Source organism: Myotis davidii, unplaced genomic scaffold (genome assembly GCF_000327345.1).
Source record: "Myotis davidii unplaced genomic scaffold, ASM32734v1 scaffold125, whole genome shotgun sequence".
In the NCBI taxonomy this organism is placed as follows: domain Eukaryota; kingdom Metazoa; phylum Chordata; class Mammalia; order Chiroptera; family Vespertilionidae; genus Myotis; species Myotis davidii.
Genome location: NW_006299390.1, coordinates 1303828 through 1326327, shown reverse-complemented (window position 1 = coordinate 1326327; position 22500 = coordinate 1303828). Strand labels below are relative to the sequence as shown.

Sequence of the window (22500 nt, the reverse complement as noted above, 5' to 3'; positions counted from 1 at the left end):
TTTTTACAGAGAGGAAGGGAGAGGGATAGAGAGTTAGAAACATCGATGAGAGAGAAACATCGATCAGCTGCCTCCTGCACACTCCCTACTGGGTATGTGCCCACAACCAAGGTACATGCCCTTGACCGGAATCAAACCTGGGACCCTTAAGTCCGCAGACCGACGCTCTATGCACTGAGCCAAATCGGTTAGGGCTGCAATAATAGTTTTTAGACATTGTGGTAGCAGTAGAATTCTTTTTTTTTCCCAACTTAAATCTTAGAGGGAGCCCAAATATATAAACAAAGTTGCTCTGTACCAGAATCCTATGGGAATGGGGTGTGCAGAGGATGGGATCTGCCATAGCTCTTAGGCATCTTCACAGACCCTTAGGGTTCCTTGGAACACACTTTGGGAACCACTGATTTAAGTGTTGTAAATTACTCTCCCTAGCATTTTCAGACTTGCTGAGGACACTTTCTGTATTTTTTACCTATATCTTTGAAAATCATTTTCCAACTAGGAGTTTGTCCTGGTTGTTTATATTGATACTTCACAAGAGGATGTGTGTCTCTACAATGTGTATTGATTATGTATAAAAACATCTGACTGTTTCTTTCCAGGTTGAAAAGTGTAAAGTGATGGCCTCTAAGAAGAAACCCCTGTGGCTTGAGTTTAAATGTGCCGACCCTACAGCTCTATCCAACGAGACCATTGGGATTATCTTTAAACATGGCGATGATCTGCGCCAAGACATGCTCATTTTACAGGTATGCTACCGTGAAGGATTTTTTTTCAATTATCTGAAAAAACATTTCTAGTATATTAGATCTAAAAAAAATGCCTTCTACTGACTCTGTTCCCGTTCTCCTATCTTGCATGATGAACAGTGATTACATAATAGTTTCCCTGGCGGGAGTATGGCTGTGAACCATTCGCTATGCCATCTAGTGAGCATCATAGTTCTGTCACTCCTGAGAGGATGCATATCCAACATGTTCAAATAGTCAGATATACTCCCCTCACCTATATACCCCATTTCTAGAATGGTAACACAGAACATGGATGTATTTACCTCCAAGCATTCACTTTTATTCATATTCATAGACATAGCTACATACGGTACACACAGAGATGCTTTTCTTAGATACATAACCTTTGATACACATCCACATAATACAAACTCAAGTGACTGACTTAATAGGAATGGGAAAGAAGATGAACAGGTAGGTGATTGAAGAAATCATGCAGTTAAATAACAAGAGTGAACAGATTGCTACAGCAGATGAATGATGCAGGTATCCAATGTTCATCATTTTTCTATGTTCTAACATTTCTGGATAAACTTCAGTGATACTCTGTATTCTAGTTGTTCAACATTGTAGAGGTAACGTAATTTCTAATATGTGATATGATTTACTTAAAATAGGCAAACCACAGTGCTATAAATGTAGACTATTTAAAAACAAGGACATGTTTTCAATTCCCTCTATGTTTCTGTTTTTGCTGATTTCTAATATGGAAACAATAATACCCTTTGCTCTCTTTTCAAGAATGTATTTTTCCTGGAAATAATTTTTTATTAAAAAGAAAAAGAAAGTTCTTTTGAAAGTTCAAAACCTTTTGAAAGTTCATTTAATTTCCAACAAATCTGTAACCTCTTTTGAATTATTTGAAGCTGTAACTGAAAACCACAAAACATCACTCATTTTCCTCTCATTTTGAGGCAAATTTTGCACTTGAACCTTATGTACTTTGTCTTGTCGTTAAGGCACTTTGCTTGGCAGATAAGGACAAGTTATTTCAGTTCTCTAAGCCTTAGTCTCTTCACCTGCAGAATGTGAATAATAATTACTCCACACTATAGGATAAATGCAAGAGATCACATACAACAGCACTCAGTAAATGCTGGCTATCATTGTGATTGTTGCTATTATCGTCTTGGTTGTAGCCTGAGAGTGCCTTATGTGTAGAGTGGAATTTTTTTATTGTGGTAAAATATACATACCTGGAGTGGAATAGATGAATTGGGGCCAAAATCTATCTCAAAAGAAATCCACTTATCTTCTTCCCCAAGGTAAATCTCAGGGACCAAAATTTATAGGCTCCCAAGGAATGGAAACTTCAGAGTACCAGGTTGATAAATAATAAAAAAAAATGTTTTATTTCATATTTTGTGTTACCAGATATTTTTTTCAGAAGAAGAAATATATACATTTATAATGGAAACCTTTTTGTGTTTTGATACCCAGATTCTACGAATCATGGAATCCATCTGGGAGATTGAATCTTTGGATCTGTGCCTCCTGCCATATGGTTGCATTTCAACTGGTGACAAAATAGGTATGTGCTTACCTCAGGAGGTGGATGTATCACTCAGCTACTTTTAAAGGATCGCAATTCCTTCAGTGCCGGCATTTGCTGACTGACAAATTACAATCTACATCCGTATAAAAAGGAAGAAAGTGTTCCAAGGAGGGTGAACGTGACTCCCAATTTAATATGGATATGTTGAAGATAAATGAATGCATGATTCAAAACCTTGTTACTATACATGGAAATTATTTTAGTTAGAACCTGCTCTTCCCTCTTTACTTTTCCACCTCTAAACTTTAACTGTTTCATTGCACATTAAACTTCTCCCTCACAAGTAACATTTAAAAATAGAAATTCTGTCACTGATTTTAATATCCCAGAATTCACATAATTAAAGCTATTACATACTCTACTTTTAGGCACTTTTATGAATATTTAACATTTTATTTCAATCAAACATTTTTAATACATATTTTTATTGATTTCCTAGAGGAAGGGAGAGGAGAGAGGAATAGAAGCATCAATGATGAGAGAATCATTGATCAGCTGCCTCCTGCATACCCCACACTGGGGATCGGTCCTGAAACCCGGGCATGTGCCCTGACCTAGAATCGAACCATGACCTCCCGGTTCATAGGTCAGCGCTCAACCACTGAGCCACGCCAGCCGGGCCAATCAAACATTTTTATTCAAGATTCTGACTTGAGAACTGTACAAAACCGTTTTACTTGGCCTATAACTTAAAATAAAGGAAAAGGCACAGGTTGCCAAGGAAGGAGGAATATACTCAGCCCATAAATGCTTTTACTTAGGACCTTTCAAAACCAACCCTGTCCTCTTCCCCCTCAGTAATATTAAGCATGTCCCACACAGCTTCCATATTCTCCTCCTTTTGTTTCTCTCACTCTGAAGAAAACCAACTGCTTGAATCTGGAAAGTAGCTCTCTGCCCTCCACTCAACAAAGACATAGCCATTTTTCCTCTGGGTCAGGCCCTAGGCCCCAGCCTCTATCAAACTGTGTGCCTCCTCTTGCAGGAATGATCCAGATTGTGAAAGATGCCACAACCATTGCCAAAATTCAGCAAAGCACCGTGGGCAACACAGGAGCGTTTAAAGATGAAGTCCTGAATCACTGGCTGAAAGAAAAATGCCCTATTGAAGAAAAGGTGAGCCCCTGCTTCTCTCCACTCCGAAGGCCCTTGAAGTTGTCATTTACATGGCCATGTCGGTTTCACATGTCCAAAGGATCTGCCAGTGTCGTGCCTCCTGATGTATGTCGTGAAACCCTTTATTCATGAGGTCCTGAGGGTTGTAGGCACCTTCTTGTGGTGACCTAGCATCGCTGTGTAAAACAGAAAAGCTCTGTTCAGAACTCCATGAGCATTTGTTTCTCCTTTGATTATCAGGCTCGCTTTGCATCAAATTTGGTTCTGTGAAATAATTCAGTAGCACTTTTTATGACAGTGTATTTTTGTTGTTCAGCAGAAAAATTTAGTTAGCACACATAAACTTCTTCCTACCTGGGAAACAGTGCATACCCTGTAAAGCGCTTTCTAATTTACCACGTCAGTCTAATCTAAACGATAGATTATGGATGCTGAAAATGTCAGTTTCACATTCCCCTGAAGTACATGTGCTGAATCCTTCCCAAGCCGTGGGCTGTCGTTGAAAGTTCTGCACAGGGTTTATTAGTACTTCTCATTTACATGGTTCACAGGCTTTTGGGAAGGCAATGTCATTAGCAGCACTTATTCGTCTGTTGTACATGTGGATTGTGACCCCATCACCTTTAAAGTGGTCACAAGCAAAACACATGTTCACCAATGACACATGTTCATCAATGACGAAGAAATGATCCTGAGTTCTGTCTAGTTGTTGGCAAGTGACACCCGGAGGGACAGTGAGCCCTTTGATTAAATTGATGTCGCCCGTTGCCTCTTGTTTTCTCCTCCTGCTCTTGTGGATCATTGAATCTTTGCCTGAAATGTCAGTAGAGCAAATGAGAAAGTTGGCACTTAGCAGATATAATGTTAATGGAACCCCACACAACTAATTTGCTCTCTGAAATGGTTCCCAGAATGAGGTCTTTTTGAAAGTCACTTGTGATAGGTTCATGCTGTCGCTGTAGTTGGAACACAGCTAATATTCAGATGCATGTGCATTAGTTTCAGGCAGCGGTGGAGAGATTTGTTTATTCCTGTGCTGGCTACTGTGTGGCAACCTTTGTTCTCGGAATAGGCGACCGGCACAACGACAACATTATGATTACAGAGACAGGTGAGTTTATTTACTGCAACTTTTTTTTTAAAAAAAAATGTGGTAAAATACACATAACATAAAATGTACCACTTTAACCAGTTGTAAATGCACAGTTTAGTGGCATTGTGTACATTCACATTGTTCTGCAGCCATCACCACCATTCATTTCCAGAACTTATTCCTATTCCCCAACTGAGACTCTAACCATTGAGCACTAACTTCTCCTCCCCCAGCACAGAGTAATTTTTTAAATAGGATTCAAGGTTGGAGCACCTATCTAGAAGTCATTATTATACAGGGACACTGATTCTGTGATCACCCTAGATCACCCAGGAGTGAGGAATGGAGGAGGATGGAGGAAATGAGACCCAAGAAACATAAGTCAGAGAGTAGCTAGGATAAGATCATATCCCAGAAGCTAGTGAAGGTGGGCACGATCAACAGTGTCAAATGTTATAGAAAAGCAAACAAAAAGAACTCACAGATATAGGGCTTTACATCTAATATGCTGTGTCTTCCTAACCTACCCCTGCTCACTAGTTCACTGTCTGCTCTGACAGTGGTCAATATTGGCTACCATGCCAAGAAATTTTTGCCTAAGAAATTTGGACTGATAAAAAAGCTGTGGTACATTTACACCATGGAATACTAGTCAGCAGTAAAAAAAGAAGGCTCTCTTACCCTTTGAGACAGCATGGAGGAACCAGGAGAGTATTATGCTAAGCAAAATAAGCCAGTCAGAGAAAGACAAGTATCACATGATCTCACTCATATGTGGAATCCAATGAATAAAATAAACTGATAAACAAAATAGATCAGAGACATAGAAGCATGGAACAGAATGTCGCATCTCAGAGGGAAGGCAGAGGTGAATGGGTGGGTAAGTGGGAAGAGATTAATCAAAGAACTTGTATGCGTATATGCATAACCCATGGACACAAAATATAGGGTGGTGAAGGCCTGGGGCAGAGGGCTTGGGGGGATTAGAGGGGTTAATGGAAGAAAAGGGGACATGTAATACTTTCAACAATAAAGATTTTTTTTAAAAAGAAATTTGGACCAACTTAAGAGTCTGGGAAAAGCACCATATTTGGGTAAACCACTTTTCTCTCTATGAGAATCAATAATGTATTGTCCATACATATGAAAAAGAGCTATACAAATGAGAAGAGATGATGGTAATTGTGGTGGTGATGGTAAAAATGGTAGAATTTGACCCAAAGGAAATTCAAATGATTTATTTCTATCATGCTACTCAAAAGTAAAAGGTAAATGAAGAAACCCCACGCGGACTGAAACATCAGTCTATCTGGAGTTACACAAAGGGTATAAAAGAGTCTTGGGCATAATGAAGACTATTAGCCAGAGTTTTGATTTATATTTCTAAGAATAATTCTGAGACGAGAATTTTTAAATAACATTTGACTCATTTAAAGAACACAGGAAGGGTAAAGAAAACATACTTGGTTCAAAGAGCGCTTTGTGGCTATTACTACACACACCTGCTGAAACGAAAACTACCACCGGCTGATAAAACAGTGTAAAAATAGCTCTGTCACCCAAGATGGTTCATTGTCAGGCAACCTAAAAACATGTTTTGAGGAGTAAACAAACCCGAGTATTGTTACAAGCACTTATGCCAGCGTAATGATGTCAGACATTTTCTTCTTTTAAGGAAATCTATTTCATATTGACTTTGGGCATATTCTTGGGAATTACAAAAGCTTCCTGGGCATTAATAAGGAGAGAGTGCCATTTGTGCTAACCCCAGACTTCCTGTTTGTGATGGGAACTTCTGGAAAGAAGACAAGCCCACACTTCCAGAAATTTCAGGTAAGTGGCCTCATGATGACTGCCTACTGTGAACACCAAGCAGGCGGTGCCCGCAGCACACAGCTGCCCACGCCTTTCCCTCCACTTTGGGGCTCCTCTCACCTCTGCCCATCCCCTCTGGCATGACCCCACCTTCTCCATTCCCTCCCCAAGTGCAAAATGACCTTCTCAGTAACCCTGCTACCTACAACCAAATAGCAGGTAAACGTGTTCCGCGCTCCTGGGGCTGGCAGCTCTAGAGCATCCGCAGGACACTGCACTGCAGAGGGGCCGTACGGAAGAGCAAGCCGGTTTGGCTTTAGAGTGTTTATCTCTCCAAGGTATTGCCTAGAAGGTCCAAATTTTACATAGATTTTTCAGGATTCTCAAATGATTGCAGACTTCTCTTTTTTTAAATTTATTGATTTTTAGGAAGAAAGAGGAAAAGAGAAACACCGATTTGTTGTTCCACTTATTTATGCATCATTCTTGCATTCATTGGTTGATTCTTTTAAAAATATGTTTTTATTAAATAAAAAAGGAAAAAATACGTTTTTATTGACTTTAGAGAGAGACAGAGAAAGAGAGAGAGAGAGAGAGAGAGAGAGAGAGAGAGAGAGAAACATCAATCCATTGCCTCTCATACACACCCCTACCGGAGACAGAACCCAAAACTTGAGCATGTGCCCCAACCAGGAATCAAACTGGCGACCTTCCAGTGCATGGGGCAGTGCTCAACCAATTGAGCCACACCAGCCTGGGCCATTGATTGATTCTTGTATGTGCCCTGACCGAGGATTGAACCCACAACCTTGGCGTATTGGGATGACGCTCTAACCAACCGAGCTACCCGGCCAGGGCAATTGGAGACTTCTCCTGATTTTTGCTACAGGCGAATATTTAGCAGATTAACACAGGAATTCTTGTTGCAACACTGTGTGCTTTTCTCATTTTTGTAGAAGACGGTCCCTTCTCTCACTTGAAATCCTGTCAGCTTGACTACAGGTCCTGCATGGAGCACTGGCTTGTCCTGCTGACCTGCAAGCAAGCTCCTGTGTGGGCCTACCCAGCTCCCTGGGAGCGTTCACATTCCAGCCTCTTTTCCATTCCTTTCTGGGCTACATCTACTTCTGTCTATCAAATATGTTCAGTACCCGAAGAGTACAATTTTCATGCTTGCAAATTGAATAACTGTGAATGCGCATAACTCCGAGAAATTGTAGTCACTGCTGTAATACGCCGATGTTATAGCCATGCAAACACAAAACAGAACAAGGGAGGCAATGAGTGATCGCTTCATATGTACGTTTGCCTTGGGCTCCCCTTAAGTAGCCCCCCTCCCTTAGTGCCCCTTAAATGTGTCTTGATTTGTAGTCAGCATTTAGGAACAAGTCTTTTTCCTGAGTCCCTTCTCAGTCCCATGTTATCCCTGGGAGGTGACATGGGTCTGAAACTCAGTAGAACAGGAACCAAAATATGTTGTTTTGAAACCTGCCTGTTCTTGTTTGTTCTCCTGCCTGATTTTCACTTCAGTGATCCCAGGACTTGCCCTCCCACCGCTGCAGGAGTGTTGTCAGAGAAACTGAGATCTCTGTGGCCAGATGGCCTTAGGGTTTTTACTGTGTGTTTCTGTGTAAACTCCACTGGGTTCAGACCATTTCCAGGGATTTGACACATTGCAGTCCTGTTTTTCTTTAAAGTTAAAAAATCATATGTTTTGACAACTTCCTAGAAAAGAAAAATGGTTCCACAAAAGAAAAAGAATAATAAAAAAAAGAAAGGAAGAAAAGAATAGAACACCTGAAAGAATGTTACCATTTAAAGGAGGGAAAAACACTCGACTCTCCTCTCCTGGAGGTGGCTCCTGTGAGGAGCTTTGAACAAAGGAGGCAGCAGTAGTGCCATTTAAAGAAGCAGACAGGAGGGATTTGACCTCACTAGCTGGCTCTCCTTGCTTCTGTGTATCTGTTCTCTTCCTTTTTGCTAGTGGCTTCCCCCAGGGATTGTCCATCTGCCCTGTTGCTGACAACGCCCTGTAGACCCCAAAATGCCCATGTCAACCCTCAAATCCCGGGAAAGCTTCCCCATTGGTCCTCTTTATTGTTGTCTTACGTTTTAAAACATTCCTTAGTGAAAAGATTCGGGGTGTGGATAGGCCAAGGGAAGGTTGCCACCCCCTCCAGGCAGCTTCCACCCAAACCAGGAAGTCTTTGCGGAGCGCCTCTGCACTAGCTGTCCTCTCGTCTGGAAGCATTTCTCCATCCTTTGTGGCCAAAACTTGTTTCCTAAGCCATTGAAGCCTCTTTAAGTAAAGTGACATCCTGGCAGTGTGCCCCACTGAAAGCACCCTTTCATACATTTCATTGTACTTCAGCGCGAGACCTGTGCCTTGGGTATCAGCCTGCTGCTTAAGGGCCGGTGACTGTATGCTCCTTGAGCCTTCAGCACAGATCCAGGGTGGCCTTGTGGTTGGAAGGATGGGCTTCAGAGCAGACAGACTTGAATGTGAATCCTCGCCCCGCTACTTAGTAGCTGCGTGTGTGTGATACAGATTATTTATCCTTTCAGAGCCTCTGTTTTCTCGTCTGTGAAGTGGGAATACTAGGACCTACATCATGTCATTTTTTAGGGATTATTTAAATGAAATGTGCAGAGTGCTTAGCCCAGCGCCGCGACTATAGAAGAAAGTCAGACGCATCACAGCAGGTCTGCACACTTTGAACACTTTCAAGTGAGGAAGCCCTTTCTGACATGTCGTATGTAAAACATGGGAAAGTAGCCTTGTTCTGGTTAAAGAGCAAACGAGGGTCCCAGCTCTGCCTGCCCCCTTGCCTGCACCTCCTCTCTGCACTGGCCCCCACCCTCCTCACTCACCATAGGAAAAAAGCCAAACACACACACACGTACATGTGCAGTTATCCATATGCAGAATTTCTAAAGCTTCCAGCCTGACAAAGTTGAGGAGAAAGTTTTTTTCACCTTTGACTAACTCAGACCCTTTGGCAATTTTTCTTCACGTACCACTAAGCCTCTCAGAGGGTTTTCTGTGTCTTCGTTTTGTGTTCCCTTCCTGAGATGAAGTCCTTCGAGCTCAGGAAGCACATCTTGACACTCTCTGAATAGCACCCCAGGATCTTATGTCATAAAGCTGCCATTTTTAGGGAAGCTGGGAAATGTTGTATATCTTTACATTGGAATTAAAAGTGTCCTCATTTCCAGTGAATCACTGATTTTGAGCTGACAAGGTGGATTAATGCACGCAGCACATCTGAATAACCTGTTAGAAAGGGTGGGGGGAAAGTTGACCCACTTTTTGTTCAGGACAAAGGGGGACCGTCTCCCCAAAGTCTTACAAATATACCCAGCAAGTGGCCAGCGGGGGGAGGTCAGAGGGGCTGAAAGGGGGCGGCGCTCCTTTATTGCACCTCTCCCTTCTTCCCAAGGGAGCCTGCTTGGCCAAGCACCATATTCATAATTTATTTCTGGAATAGTGGAGCGTTCGGGAACAAACCAGCATAGATGGACAAGAAGACACAAAACCAAGAATGTCTGTTAGCCTTGGGAGCTGCAGCTTACACACAGGGTGCTAAACAGATATATTTCAACGATGGCAATTTGAAAAATAAGCTATCCTTAGAAAACTATCTCCCTTACTGCAGAGATTTAAAAGAAAACAGTGTTTTGCCCACTGGTAATTTATTTTAGAACCATTTTGCTTTCAATTTCATTGAACAGTCACAGAACACATATTCCATACAAATACATTTATATCATTGGCAAATAAAATTTAGCTTCCCCGCTTATTCTTATATATGAATGTGGGTTTTGTCTTATTTTAAACGTAGTAACTGCTTCTTTTAAAAAAAAAAATCAAAACCTAGCAAAATATTGAAAATATCAGGAGGATATAAAAATAAAAAAACAGGATTGCACTTTCTAAAAAAACATTGGCAACATTTTAGTGTTTTTCTTTCATTGTATTAAATATCTGGTGTTTTAGAAGGTTGCAAATTAACCAAAATTTGGCTAAAAACTGAAGTTAAGAAATAGATACCGTTACTCCCTTTACTTTAAACTGCTCCGTGACTTCTCATCTCACTGGGAATAACATCTACCTATCTAAGCTTGCGCTACAGGGCCCTGTGCCATGGCACCCCCCCTACATTCACTCGGGTTGCAGTGGCCTTCCTGCTCATCTTCCCCATCCAGCTGTTCCACCGCGGGCCTCCTCCCTGGAGGGCCCTCACTGCCCTTGAGGGCCCAGCTCAAATGCTGTTTGTCAGAGCAGTCTTCTAAATTAGGTCCCTCGTGTTGCTCTTTGGCACAGCCCCCTGCATGTTGCCTTCGTAGCATCTATCACAGCATATAATGATTTGTACTCGCCTGCCCTTTCCTCTGCCCTTCCCAGATTCTGTGCAACGGGGACCAATCTTGCCTGCACCCCTCCCGTGGGGCCTGAGACGTATAATCACTCGGGAGGGGACTTGGGGAGTGAAGAAATGAATGGTGGAGGGCAATTCCTGCATCGGTCAGAGATGGATGAGACTAGTGAGCCTCTAGGTTTCCTTCCTCCCCCATAATGCACTGTATTCCATCAATTGATGAAGCAGTAACTCAGGCACAGATGGACAAACTGCCGTCACAGGAACGTCACTAAGCCTTCAAGGTGCAGGCTAAATATCTGTGCATCAGAAGTAAACCTAATTATGAAATCTAGTATTTTATCAAATAATACAAATATGGCCCGGCTGGTGTGGCTCAGTGGTTGAGCATAGACCTATGAGCCAGGAGGTCATGGTGCAATTCCAGTCAGGGCACATGCCTGGGTTGCAGGCTCGATCCACCAATAGGAGGCATGCAGGAGGCAGCCGATCAATGATGCTTTCTCATTGTTGATGTTTCTCTCTCTCCGTCTCCCTTTCTCTCTAAAATCAATAAAAAAATATTTTAAAATATTTAAAAAATAATAATGCAAATATGGGTCATATGATGCCCATTCACATTTTTGTGAAGATTTTCTTACATAAACATTACATATTTTCCCCCAATCAGAGCAATAGTCCATGCCAGGAGAATAAGACCTGTGGTGTATACTTCAATGTAAGATGGTTTGCACGGAGCATAAACAACTTGGTCTTGTAGAAACAAACGCTCAGCAAGTGCATGTCAGCTAAAGCTGGAGAGGTCAGGGGAGCATCCTCTTCTGCACGTCTGTGCCCCGCAGGCAGTGTGAGGAGGGCACAGGAAAGGTGCTTGCCCCTAGATGTCACTCTAAAAGAGCGTTTGTAGGAGTGAAGTCTGGAGCCCATTTACTGGGTGAGTTACGTTGATCTAGGATGCCAGTTTATCAGGCCTTGCTGGGTTTCCACTCCTGGCAGTGTTGCCCCCATGCCAGGGCATACCCAGGCCCTTAAACCTACAGGCCAGCCCCGACTTAGGTTTTTAAGAACCTTTGTTCAAAGTCCATCTCTGCTCTCATCTAGCTCTCCTCTCAGACCCTGGGTTGTTTGAACTCCTTCTGCCTCCGTTTCTTCACAAGGGCACTGCTTATTAACCTGCTTCCAGCAGTGGGGCCCTGTTTTCTCCTGTCATCTGTCTTGCTAGGGACTCAAGTCCTCTCCCTAAGCCCAGCCACAGGGACCACCAGGGACACTCACCATAATTCCCATTCCTGTTCTCCGACTCTCCCTCACTTGTCTACACCTATAACTATACTGTAACCTGCCAGGCGAGGCTATATCAGCTTCCTACCCCATCCTGCTAGCGTCACCAGGCTCTGTTCTTCCATATGCACACTTATTCAACACACGCTTATTAAATACCTACTACATTTCAGATACTGAGCCGGCCAAAGAAGGCTCAAGTACTGCTCTTCACAAGCCAAAATTTGCTTACAGTTTAATCCCCTTCAAATATGATCCTTCCCTAATTCATCTTGATTTTAAAGCAGTGAGTCTTTCCCAACACTGAACTTGGCTCTGTGCATGAAGCATTCTGCATACTATCTACAGTGTGCCTGACACTGTGCTGGGCACAGGTGACACAGAGCAAAGGCACACTCAGGGCCCTCACCCCTCACCCCCACCCCCGTACATATACAACTTTGTACTAAGGATTTCAACAGTGGTTTGCAGAAGGAGCAATTAAATCATGGGGGATAGAAAAGGGCTATGGAGCAAAGGAAGTTTTCTATTGGGCCTTAAGGGCTGAGTTCAGTTTCATTTTGTCCTATGTTGAACTCTAGGAATATACCACATGTCCTAACTTCATGCCCTTGCTCATGTTGTTCTTTCTACCTGATGTTCCTTTCCCCACTCTGGATCATGACCATAACATGAGCAAGGAGGTGAAGTTAGTATTTCGTATTAGTATTAAGGAACAAAGCACAGGTGTCCAGTCTGGATGGAACATAGGATACATGGGAGTATGTATTGGAATTTGAGTCAAGAAAGGAGATGTGGGTCCAAGCAGGGCATGGGCTGAATTGGGGTGGGTAGAGAGCAAAGCAAAAACGTTCTTTGGAGCTCAGTTGATTAATCACGAGTTACCGTAATAAAGGTCAACAGAGAAATTACAAGTTTATCTGTCAAAATGCTCATGACATACTGACTGGACAAAGGATTCTCTCTCAGGATTTGTACCCTAGCCCACTATCAAGCTCAGCCTCCGCCGTCCAGGTCTGAGAATCTCAGTACTTCACTCTCTGTGCCACCATTGGAAGATGTGCTCAGAGACGGGTCCGGCATCAGTCTTTTGTAGGAGTTCAACTATGCTGGTGGGACATCTCGCCTGGTGCAGACTTGCCTGGGGCTGTAGAGTTGTTAGGACTTGGATAAGCTCCATGAATTTTATCACCTTTCTGGAAAGATATAAACGTATCACTGAGAGATGGCCTTGGACTGGCTACATGTTGACCAGCATGCCATGTCAGTCAGTAAATAAGACGTTAGACCCCTGCTACTTGCAACATCTACCGAGAATAACCTTCCAACCGGCACCGTTCTCTCAATGTTTAGTTTCTTTTAGAGAATTGTTTTGTCTACCACCAGGATATTATTGAGGACACTGTTCACCACGTTACAGAGTGTACTTTATTTAAGTTCCTCTTGCGAAATTTCTATCAGGTCTTAGTTTCTTAAAAAGCTGTGTGTCTCCTAAACAAACAGGTTGTTTTTTTTTAATCATCTGAACACTGGATGCAGTGACACATTCAGTTTTCCTTTGGGCTGCAGATATATTTGAAGACTGACCGCTCATAGCAAGTGGGTAGGATTTATGATACGTAGGTTTAGTCTCTTTCCCAAACTCATTGCAGGTCATTTCCTTTGTTAGTCCCTTTCCTTTTTCTACCCACTTTTAACTAATGTTGTTTTGGCTTTTATGTGTCCCAGTAATCCACCTGCAGTCCCTTTTGGAACAAGGCTAGAAGATAAATAGCACACACCTCCACAGATGGTCTAGTCCAGTGGTCGGCAAACTGCGGCTCGCGAGCCACATGTGGCTCTTTGGCCCCTTGAGTGTGGCTCTTCCACAAAATACCACGTGCGGGCGCGCACGTACAGTGAGATTGAAACTTTGTGGCCCATGCGCAGAAGTCGGTATTTTATGAAAGAGCCACACTCAAGGGGCCAAAGAGCCGCATGTGGCTCGCGAGCCGCAGTTTGCTGATCACTGGTCTAGTCTATTTAGAATATTTTACTAAAATAGAACAGTTTAATTGTAACCTTTACCTTTATAATGAGCTTCTAGCTAAATATTTGAGAAGATGGCAGTATAGCCCTTCCTCTGGTAGACAGAACTAGTCTGAGAATCATTTTTAAGAAGCCCTTGAAGATAAGAATCCTAATTCACACCGAATAAATGCATGGCCAAGTGTCAGACGCACTCTCATAAGTACTTCAAATTTACCAAAGTGTTATTAGATCTGCTAATCAGTGATCTATTCTGTTTTGCCAAAATAACTTCTAAAGACATTGCCTAGCCAAGTCATTGGTTTTTATAAAAGCGAAATAAAATCCCCTGTCTTTGAAATATTATTTTTCTCCTCTTTCTCCATGCTCTACAGACAGAGGCAACATGATTATTTAAGGAAAGGTCGGAGGGTGAGAACATTTCTTTTCATTGATGAATATTTGTTTTTCTTCTCTCTCTCACCTCAGCCCTAGAATCTGCTCCAAAGGTTTCTGTTTTATGATTCTGAAATTACTTCCTCGTTTTTGTGCATTATGTACAGTAATTATTTTTCGAGATGAGAATGGAGGAGTTTAAAGAAAAAGTAGGCCTATTCCACATGACCGTGGATAGTCCAAGGCAGCCACAGCTCATTGGTGGTTAAGAAATGAGTAAATTGTACATAGAAAACCGTTTCTTTTCAATTTAATGGCCCGATAAGTTGTGCCAGTTAACAAATCAAGTCAAAGTGTTGACACTGAAGTGGTAAGGAGTGCCTTTGTTCCCAAGAATGGTGGGAGTGGGAGTTTTGTAAAAGCAATCGTTCCTTTGGTACTAGTTGCATTTGAATCAGCTATGAAATTAAGAGCAGACGTACAATGTAGGCTCAGTCTATTAGCCACTAAAGGGTAGTGTTCCAGCGAATGACACTAACAAACCTACAGTGCTCCCCACATTCACATTCGAGAGAAGTACATTACCCGCGTCCCTGCCGTCCGATTGTTCCTTTACCCCTTCTTCTCTACTTAATAACAGAAAGCCTTCAACAGGCATCTGAGAAGGACAGAAGGAGGATGTTTGAGGTCAGTGCCGGGCAGCTTAGGCAGAAGGGAAAAGTCTGTTGCTACAGCCAGTAACTTCTGTTCTGGGCTTCCCCCTGAACTCCCCAAGCCACATCCTCATGGTCCCTCAAACCACAGGCCTCAGGCTGGAGCAGCATGGCCAGGACATTCTCGCAGAAGGAAGGTTGAGTACAAGGGGCAGAAATGATACCTCTGGGGCTTGAGTGGGTGGAGCAAGCACTCACTGTGCCCCTCACAGCAAGAGAACCACCTGCATATGTAGCCTTTGTGTTCTGTGCTCCCGTCTCCCTTCCCACCTCAGTGGGCCAGTGCCAACCCTGGTTGGAGTGAGGCTTGTCTCCTACCCCAACCCACCTCACCTCCTAGGTCTTTACTGTCTGAGGAGACATTTCGAACAGGTGGTCCAGATGGGAAGGTGACCTCTCGGCCCTGAGAAGTATGTGATCAATAATGCAACTTCTCAGGTTATGAACAACTAGAGGCCCGGTGCACAGATTCGTGCACTGGGAGTCCCTTGGCTTGGCCTGCACCCTCTCACAATCTGGGACCCCTTGGGGGATGTTGGAGAGCTGGTTTCGGCCTGATCCCCACAGGCCAGCCCAAGGGACCCCACTGGTGCACGATCGGGGCTGGGGCAGGGAGGGAGCATGGGAAGACTCCAGGGCGTATCCAGCCCATCTGGCCCAGTCCCGATCAGCTGGACCCCAGCAGCAAGCTAACCTACCGGTCAGAGCGTCTGCCCCCTGGTGGTTAGTGCATGTCATAGCGACTGGTTGAACAGTCAAATGAACGGTCGGACACTTAGCATATTAGGCTTTTATTGTATAGGATAGCCAGCCACCTACATAGCAATTAAATCTCACCACAACCATATGTAAGGGGTATTGTTATTATTATCATTCCATTGATGAGCAAACTGATGTCCAGAAAGGTTAAGTAACTTCTGTGACAAGAAGCTTGTCAGAAATAAAGCCAAGCTTTGAATCCAGGCAGCGAGGTGTGAATTTGTACTTTTAACCACTGCTCCACACTACCTTTAAATAAAACATAAGTAAATCTGCACCAAGTATCTAAGTCTGCACAGCCAGTCAGAATTGAGACATTGCGTCTGACAAGTATGGGCATGTGTTTAAATTTGGGGATGACATTTCTTTCTCCTTGAAGTGACTCTTGTATATAAAATCAGAGCTAACTGAATAAATTAGAGCCAGAAGGAATTCCTCATCCGGGTGAGATGGCCTTCAAGAGAGGCAGGGCAGTTCCTTTGTTTCTTCCTGTACTACGCCATTGGTGAATCACTGTGTTCCCACTTAACACATACTTACTAAGCACCTATAGATTGGTATTATAATAACTTGGCCCCAGACTAATTTTCCTCCTCAAAAAATTTCTGTTTGATCACACAGTAGTCTTTGTTTGTGTTTGTGGGGGCGGGCTTTTTTATAGCTGCATAGTATTCTTGGGGAGGGAAGGGAGAGATTGCTTGGAGCGCCCTGTGTATAGGAGGATAGAAAATAATTAAAAACCAGAATGTAATTTAATTCAAAATCAAAAGGCGTTCTCATCTACACTTTCGTGAAAATTGTGCGAATTGGCACATTAACGAGTATGTTGCCAATGGTGAAGTCTGCCCTTAACCTGTGTAATTAGCAAAAAAGGAGAGAGACCTCAGTGGGTCCTGTTAATGAGCAAGACAAGATGATTTCCTGCCTGTCAGTGGAATCATTAAGAATGCAAGAGCCTAATGCACTAGGGCCACTTGCAGGGGACAAGTGATGTCTGAGCTGAGACAGGAACCGCTGTCTTCTGTCTGTGGAGTCTCCCACGGAGCCCATCTACCCTCCATTTAGGGAAGAGAGAGGACTAACATTGATTGAACCCTTGGTATGTGTCATCTCTGTGCAATATATATATATGTACACACATACTTGAGGCCTGGTGCATGAAATTTTTGCACGGGGCGGAATCCCTCAGCCTGGCCTCACCCTCTGGCAATCCGGCACCTCTCGGGGGATGTCTGACTGCCGGTTTAGGCCCGATCCCGAGGGATTCCTGTGGGATCGGGCCTAATCCCTCTCGCAATCCGAGACCACTGGTTCCTAACTGCTCGCCTGCCTGTCTGATCGCCCCTAACCACCTCTGCCTCGGCCCCCACTGCCACGGCTTCATCTGGAAGGTCTTCCAGAAGGACATCCAGAATGATGTCCAGAAGGTTGTTCGGTCTAATTAGCATATTACACTTTTATTATTATAGATATTGCTTACCTAAACAGTGCCAGAATACTCTATGAGTTTTTGTCTTTGGATAGGGTGATGCACACACAGAGTGACACAGGCATGACCACCATTGTCGCTGCAATTACCCTTCCACATGCAAATGACACAAAAAAGATCATCTAAGTGCAAAAAGACAAATCACTATTAACATTTTGGCCTATAAACTTACATTCTTTTTAAAAAGTTCTTTGTGTACAGTTACCAAAATGGTATTATATTACATGTTGTTTCATACCTACTTTTTAACTCAAACATTTTTACATGCTTATTAAATAGTCTTCTACAGTATCATCCTAGTAGTTACAAAGCATGCAGTTGTAGGTACTTTCATAAACCCTTTTTATTGATCCCCTATTATAGGATATTTAGATTGCTTTCAAGTTTCCACAATTTTGAGCAGTGCTCTAATTAACATTCTTATAGATAAATCCCTGCAAAATTAGCCATTTTCTTTAAAAGGTAAATTACTAGCATGGAAATTTCTGGGCATAAGGATATAGACATTTTAAAATTAAATTTATTGATGTGTAATTACATACCGAGAACTGACTATTTTAGGTGTACAGGTCTTTGAATTTTGACAAATGCATCAGTCATGTAGACACCACCATAATTAAGTTGAAAAACACATACATATTTCAAAGATTTTGATTTAATTATCAAATTATCTTCTAGTAAAACTATAACTATTCCCATCTACCATCAGCCTATGAAAGGTGAACATTGAGTGCTTAAAATTCTTTTTAAATAAAAAAGATTTTCCAGTTTTGGTAGATGAATGTTTCCATCTCTCTTTTTTAAAAAATATCTTTTTATTCATTTCAGAGAGTGGAAGAGAGAGGGAGAGAGAGAAACAACAGTGATGAGAGAGAATCATCTATCACACACCCGCCACTGGGGATTGAGAACTTAACTGAGCATGTGCCCTGCCTGGAGTCAAAATGTGACCTCCTGGCTCATGGGACGATGCTCAACCACTGAACAACACCAGCCAGGCTCCATCTCTTTTTAAGTTACATTTATTTGATTTCTAATGAGATAGCATATTTTTCATATGTTTATTTATTTTGTGTCAATTCTCATTTATATCTTTGGCCTGTATTTCAAGCCAACTATCTCTTTCTTACTGATTTGTTAGAGCTATTGGCAGGCTGGAGTAAAGGAGTGATACGTCATGTTGCAAATATGTTTTCTCTTATTTTTTGCCTCTTAATTTTTTATGGCTTTTTTTTCCTCAAAAGTTTGAAGAGTCTGTAATCTCTCTAGCTATTTCTTATAGATTCCACTTTGGAAGTCATCTTCATAAAGTCCTTTCCCACTTCAGGATTATTTAAATATTTGACCTTTTTACATTTAAATCTTTAATTCATCTGGAATTTATTTTGATAGATATATCACATGGGATGGACTTTTATTTTTCCTCCAAATGATGAGCTAGTTGTACCAGCATCATTTATCAAATAATAGATATTTTCTCTACTAATCTGAAAAGTAACCTTTACTATGTCATATAAATATATATTATACTTTGATCTGTCTCTGAACTTTCCATTTTGTTCCACAAAATTTCTTATCTTTTTGGAAAAGAATAGGCACTGTGTCACACCATTTTAAATATTATAGTTTTAAGATATGTTTTAATATTTAGTATGGCAAGCACTGTTTTTTATTACTGTACTTTTTCAAAATGATCTCTCAGGCCCCAATTATTTCAGATGAACTAAAAACTCAAGACTGAGTTTAAATATTCAATAGAAACTTTTTTTGCAATTTCTTTATATTTATAGATTAATCTGAGAAGAACTTAGATCTTTATAATAAGTAGTCAGTCATCCCTGAGGAATGTGCTAGGGGTATTGTTGTTACTATTATAATAACACTAGGGGCCCAGTGCATGAGTTTGTGCACCTTGAAAGGAACTGTGGGCTGTGAGGCTGCAGTGGGCACAGGGGTGGGTCTCAGCCCATCCTCCGTGCCCCTGCCTGGCCCCTCCTGCTGTGGCCAGCAGCCCCGCTACCGCTGCTGCTGCTCCCCTGCTGACAGCATGGATGATTGGGGCTGGCGCCAGCAGCAGGTGTGAGCAACAGCTGCTGCCCCAATCGACCCTCAGGAGCAGGGGGAGGTGGAGAAGCCCTGAGCCACATTAGTAACAAAGAAACAGAATTGCCTGAGGATGAGGCCCAGAAATCAGGATTTTAAAAAGATTCCCAGGTGATTCTAATGTGCAGCCAAGGTTGAGAAGCACTGTTTTGGAATAACTTAATTGGCATAAGCATGCCTGTTGCTTAATAAGTGGATTTAACTCACCTGTATGATCTAACTCACCTGCAGCACCTGTGTTATCTGCAGCCATAGCATTTCTTAAAGCCCTCTCTTTCACTCGGTATTCAGAATATGTATTAAAATTCCAAAGTTCATCCAACAATTTTGAGAGTCAGACGATGAGAAGCTAACACATCGATTTTCTTAGAATAGGACAAATTGTGAAGACGAACACGAAATCTTAAACACAAATGTTTCCATCATTTCTTTGGATTTCGTTAGCTCTTGGCAAAGATTATTTATGCTTATATAACGTTTATTGATTCAAGTACTGTGTTCAAAACTGGCTCATTGCTCTTCAGAGACTGCAGAAATGTCCACCCTCACTTGCCCAGGAAAGAGCTGAAGTGAAAATATAGAGTAGGAAATAAGATGAACCTTCACCGTATCACTTAGCTTTCCGTGAGCACACCTGGATATATGTATCTACACTAAGGTGCTTAAGAGATCACAAAAACAGTTTCTGTTCTCATCTAACTTTGCATCTGAGGAAGGGGCCTTACCTGTTTATGATGGTTTCTTCCCACAGACAGAGAGATGCCATGAAAATTCCAGTACCCAGTATCTCTAGTCTATTTAGTTACTGTGACCACGGTAACAGCATGTTTTTCTTCATTCAGGAAATCTGCACTAAGGCTTATCTGGCCCTGCGTCATCACACGAACCTTCTGATCATCTTGTTCTCCATGATGCTGATGACGGGAATGCCCCAGTTGACAAGCAAAGAAGATATTGAATATATTCGGGATGCCCTGACCGTGGGGAAAAATGAAGAGGATGCTAAAAAGTATTTCCTTGATCAGATTGAAGTGTGCAGAGACAAAGGATGGACTGTGCAGTTTAACTGGTTCCTGCATCTTGTTCTTGGCATCAAGCAAGGAGAGAAACATTCAGCCTAATGCTTCGGGCTAGAAAAACAAGTTGGTGTTCCAAAGCTTTAAGTTAGCACGTCAATCATTAACCTTGGATTTAAATGCTCATAGGACATTATGAAAGCTGGCACCTCAGAATTACAGCTCTTTTCCTAGCTGAACTCTTCACTGAGACAAATATTGGCCTGTCTGATTATTTAAGGGTAGTTCGGTTCTTGGCCTATTTGTAGCCTTGTTTCTATCTCATTTGTCTCAGTGATTTTGGAGAATATTCTATGTTTAAACAGACTAATCGGTTCCTTGTTGCGCCTGATGTTTTGACTATCTTATTATCGGGTGCCTCTGAAAATTCTTTGGAATAATTTGTGACATCTATTTTCATCTGGGTTTGCTTCAATTTCGGTTATCCTTGTGTTCCTTGAGCTCTTTACAGACAATAATGTGCTCATTGTAGTCTTCGTCTCAGCCCTCACCGTATTTTCAAACATCCCCTCGTTGTCTGCAGATGCCAGCGATGCACTAAAAGGAAGCAAAGCGAGTTAGTCTCTTCGGTGTCTTTTGCAATGAGGTCCTTTACAGTGTACAACTGAGACGCACAAACACAAAAATGGGAAATCTGAACCTTAGCCCTGCTCTGCTGGGCTGGTTCCAAGATTATCAATAGGAGGAAACAGAGATGAGACCATTTGTCCCCACTCTGTCCACAGAGTGAATTATTAAGTACAACTTTCATAGCCTTGTCCCGCATAGAACCAAGAAGCAGCTAAAGGGACTCATTTTTTTTTTTGCCTTCATATTTTTCTCCCTCCCTTTCTCCCTGCCTCTCTTCTTCTTCTTGCCACCCTCCCACAGCTTTTTACCCAGAGTTGTGAAATTTTCAAGAACCCCTTTACCCTAGATTCAAAAACCAGTTGAGAAAGAATTTCTCCTCTGGGATTACTTGGATTTTAGGCGTTTATTTATAAAGATACTTGAAGAAGTTTTTTTGTTTTTTTGAAGTACATTATTAAAGGAGACATTCTAGAAATTATGGATTAGTTTCCAAATACGTTGGTTTTAAATTTTGATCTGAGAAGCTTTTTCTTTCTTTCTTTTTTATTAATGGAAGAAGATATTGGCTATCTAAAAAGTCCCCGAGTTAGGAAGAACACTACTTGTCCCATCCACCTCTCAGTTTAAAGAACTTTTATACTTTGGACACATTCTTCAGGTTTTCAAAAAACAATTGAAATGTCCTTTTCAAAAACTATTTTCATCTCTTAATTACTTTGCTATTTATTGGACGTGTTGGTTAACCTCAGAGAAACATCGTTATTTATAAAATATTTAAAAATTACTTACAGGTAATACTTTACAAAGGAATAACTCTGTTAACAGTGTCTGTTTATATTAGATATAAATGTATATTAAATTTAAATATTTCTAAGTAGATACCTGGTTTGGTGTAGCCCAAACCTTCCTTCTGTGTATTCAAATGCTCTGCAGTTTTTAACTCTGGGTACAAATAGGAGTCACCAGGGACACTTTTTAAAATACACAGCCTGGCCCAGCCAGTGTAGCTCAGTGGTTGAGCGTTGACCTATGAACCAGGAGGTCACGGTTCGATTCCTGGTTAGGAAACATGCCCTGGTTATGGGCTCGATCCTAGGGCATGCAGAAGGCTGCCAGTCAGTGGTTCTCTCTCATCATTGATGTTCCTATCTTTCTCTTCCTCTCCCTTCCTCTCTGAAATCAATAAAGATATATTTTATAAGTAAATAAATAAATAAAGGCTATAAGTTAATTCGTTTGGGATGAGGCCCAGACGTCAGTATTTTCCTAAGTACTCTGGGTGGTTCTAACATACAGGGTTCGAAAAAGCCCTGCACGCCTTCGAAGGTGTAGATGGAACTGCTTCTTTGCCCATTGA

At 41.9% G+C, this 22500-nt stretch overlaps 1 protein-coding gene across 1 annotated transcript in view; it reads left to right on the top strand.

Annotated features, from left to right (window-relative positions):
• The window catches only part of PIK3CG (phosphatidylinositol-4,5-bisphosphate 3-kinase catalytic subunit gamma), a 35948-nt gene extending 14601 nt beyond the window's left edge, over positions 1–21347 (top strand). Inside the window, exons 7-12 of the mRNA XM_015571209.1 lie at positions 603–749; positions 2232–2322; positions 3332–3462; positions 4462–4573; positions 6231–6388; positions 20340–21347. Coding sequence (XP_015426695.1) covers positions 603–749; positions 2232–2322; positions 3332–3462; positions 4462–4573; positions 6231–6388; positions 20340–20618 — 918 coding nt within the window. The 3' untranslated portion in view covers positions 20619–21347. The remainder of the gene's footprint in view (positions 1–602; positions 750–2231; positions 2323–3331; positions 3463–4461; positions 4574–6230; positions 6389–20339) is intronic.
• Positions 21348–22500: the final 1153 nt, after the last annotated feature.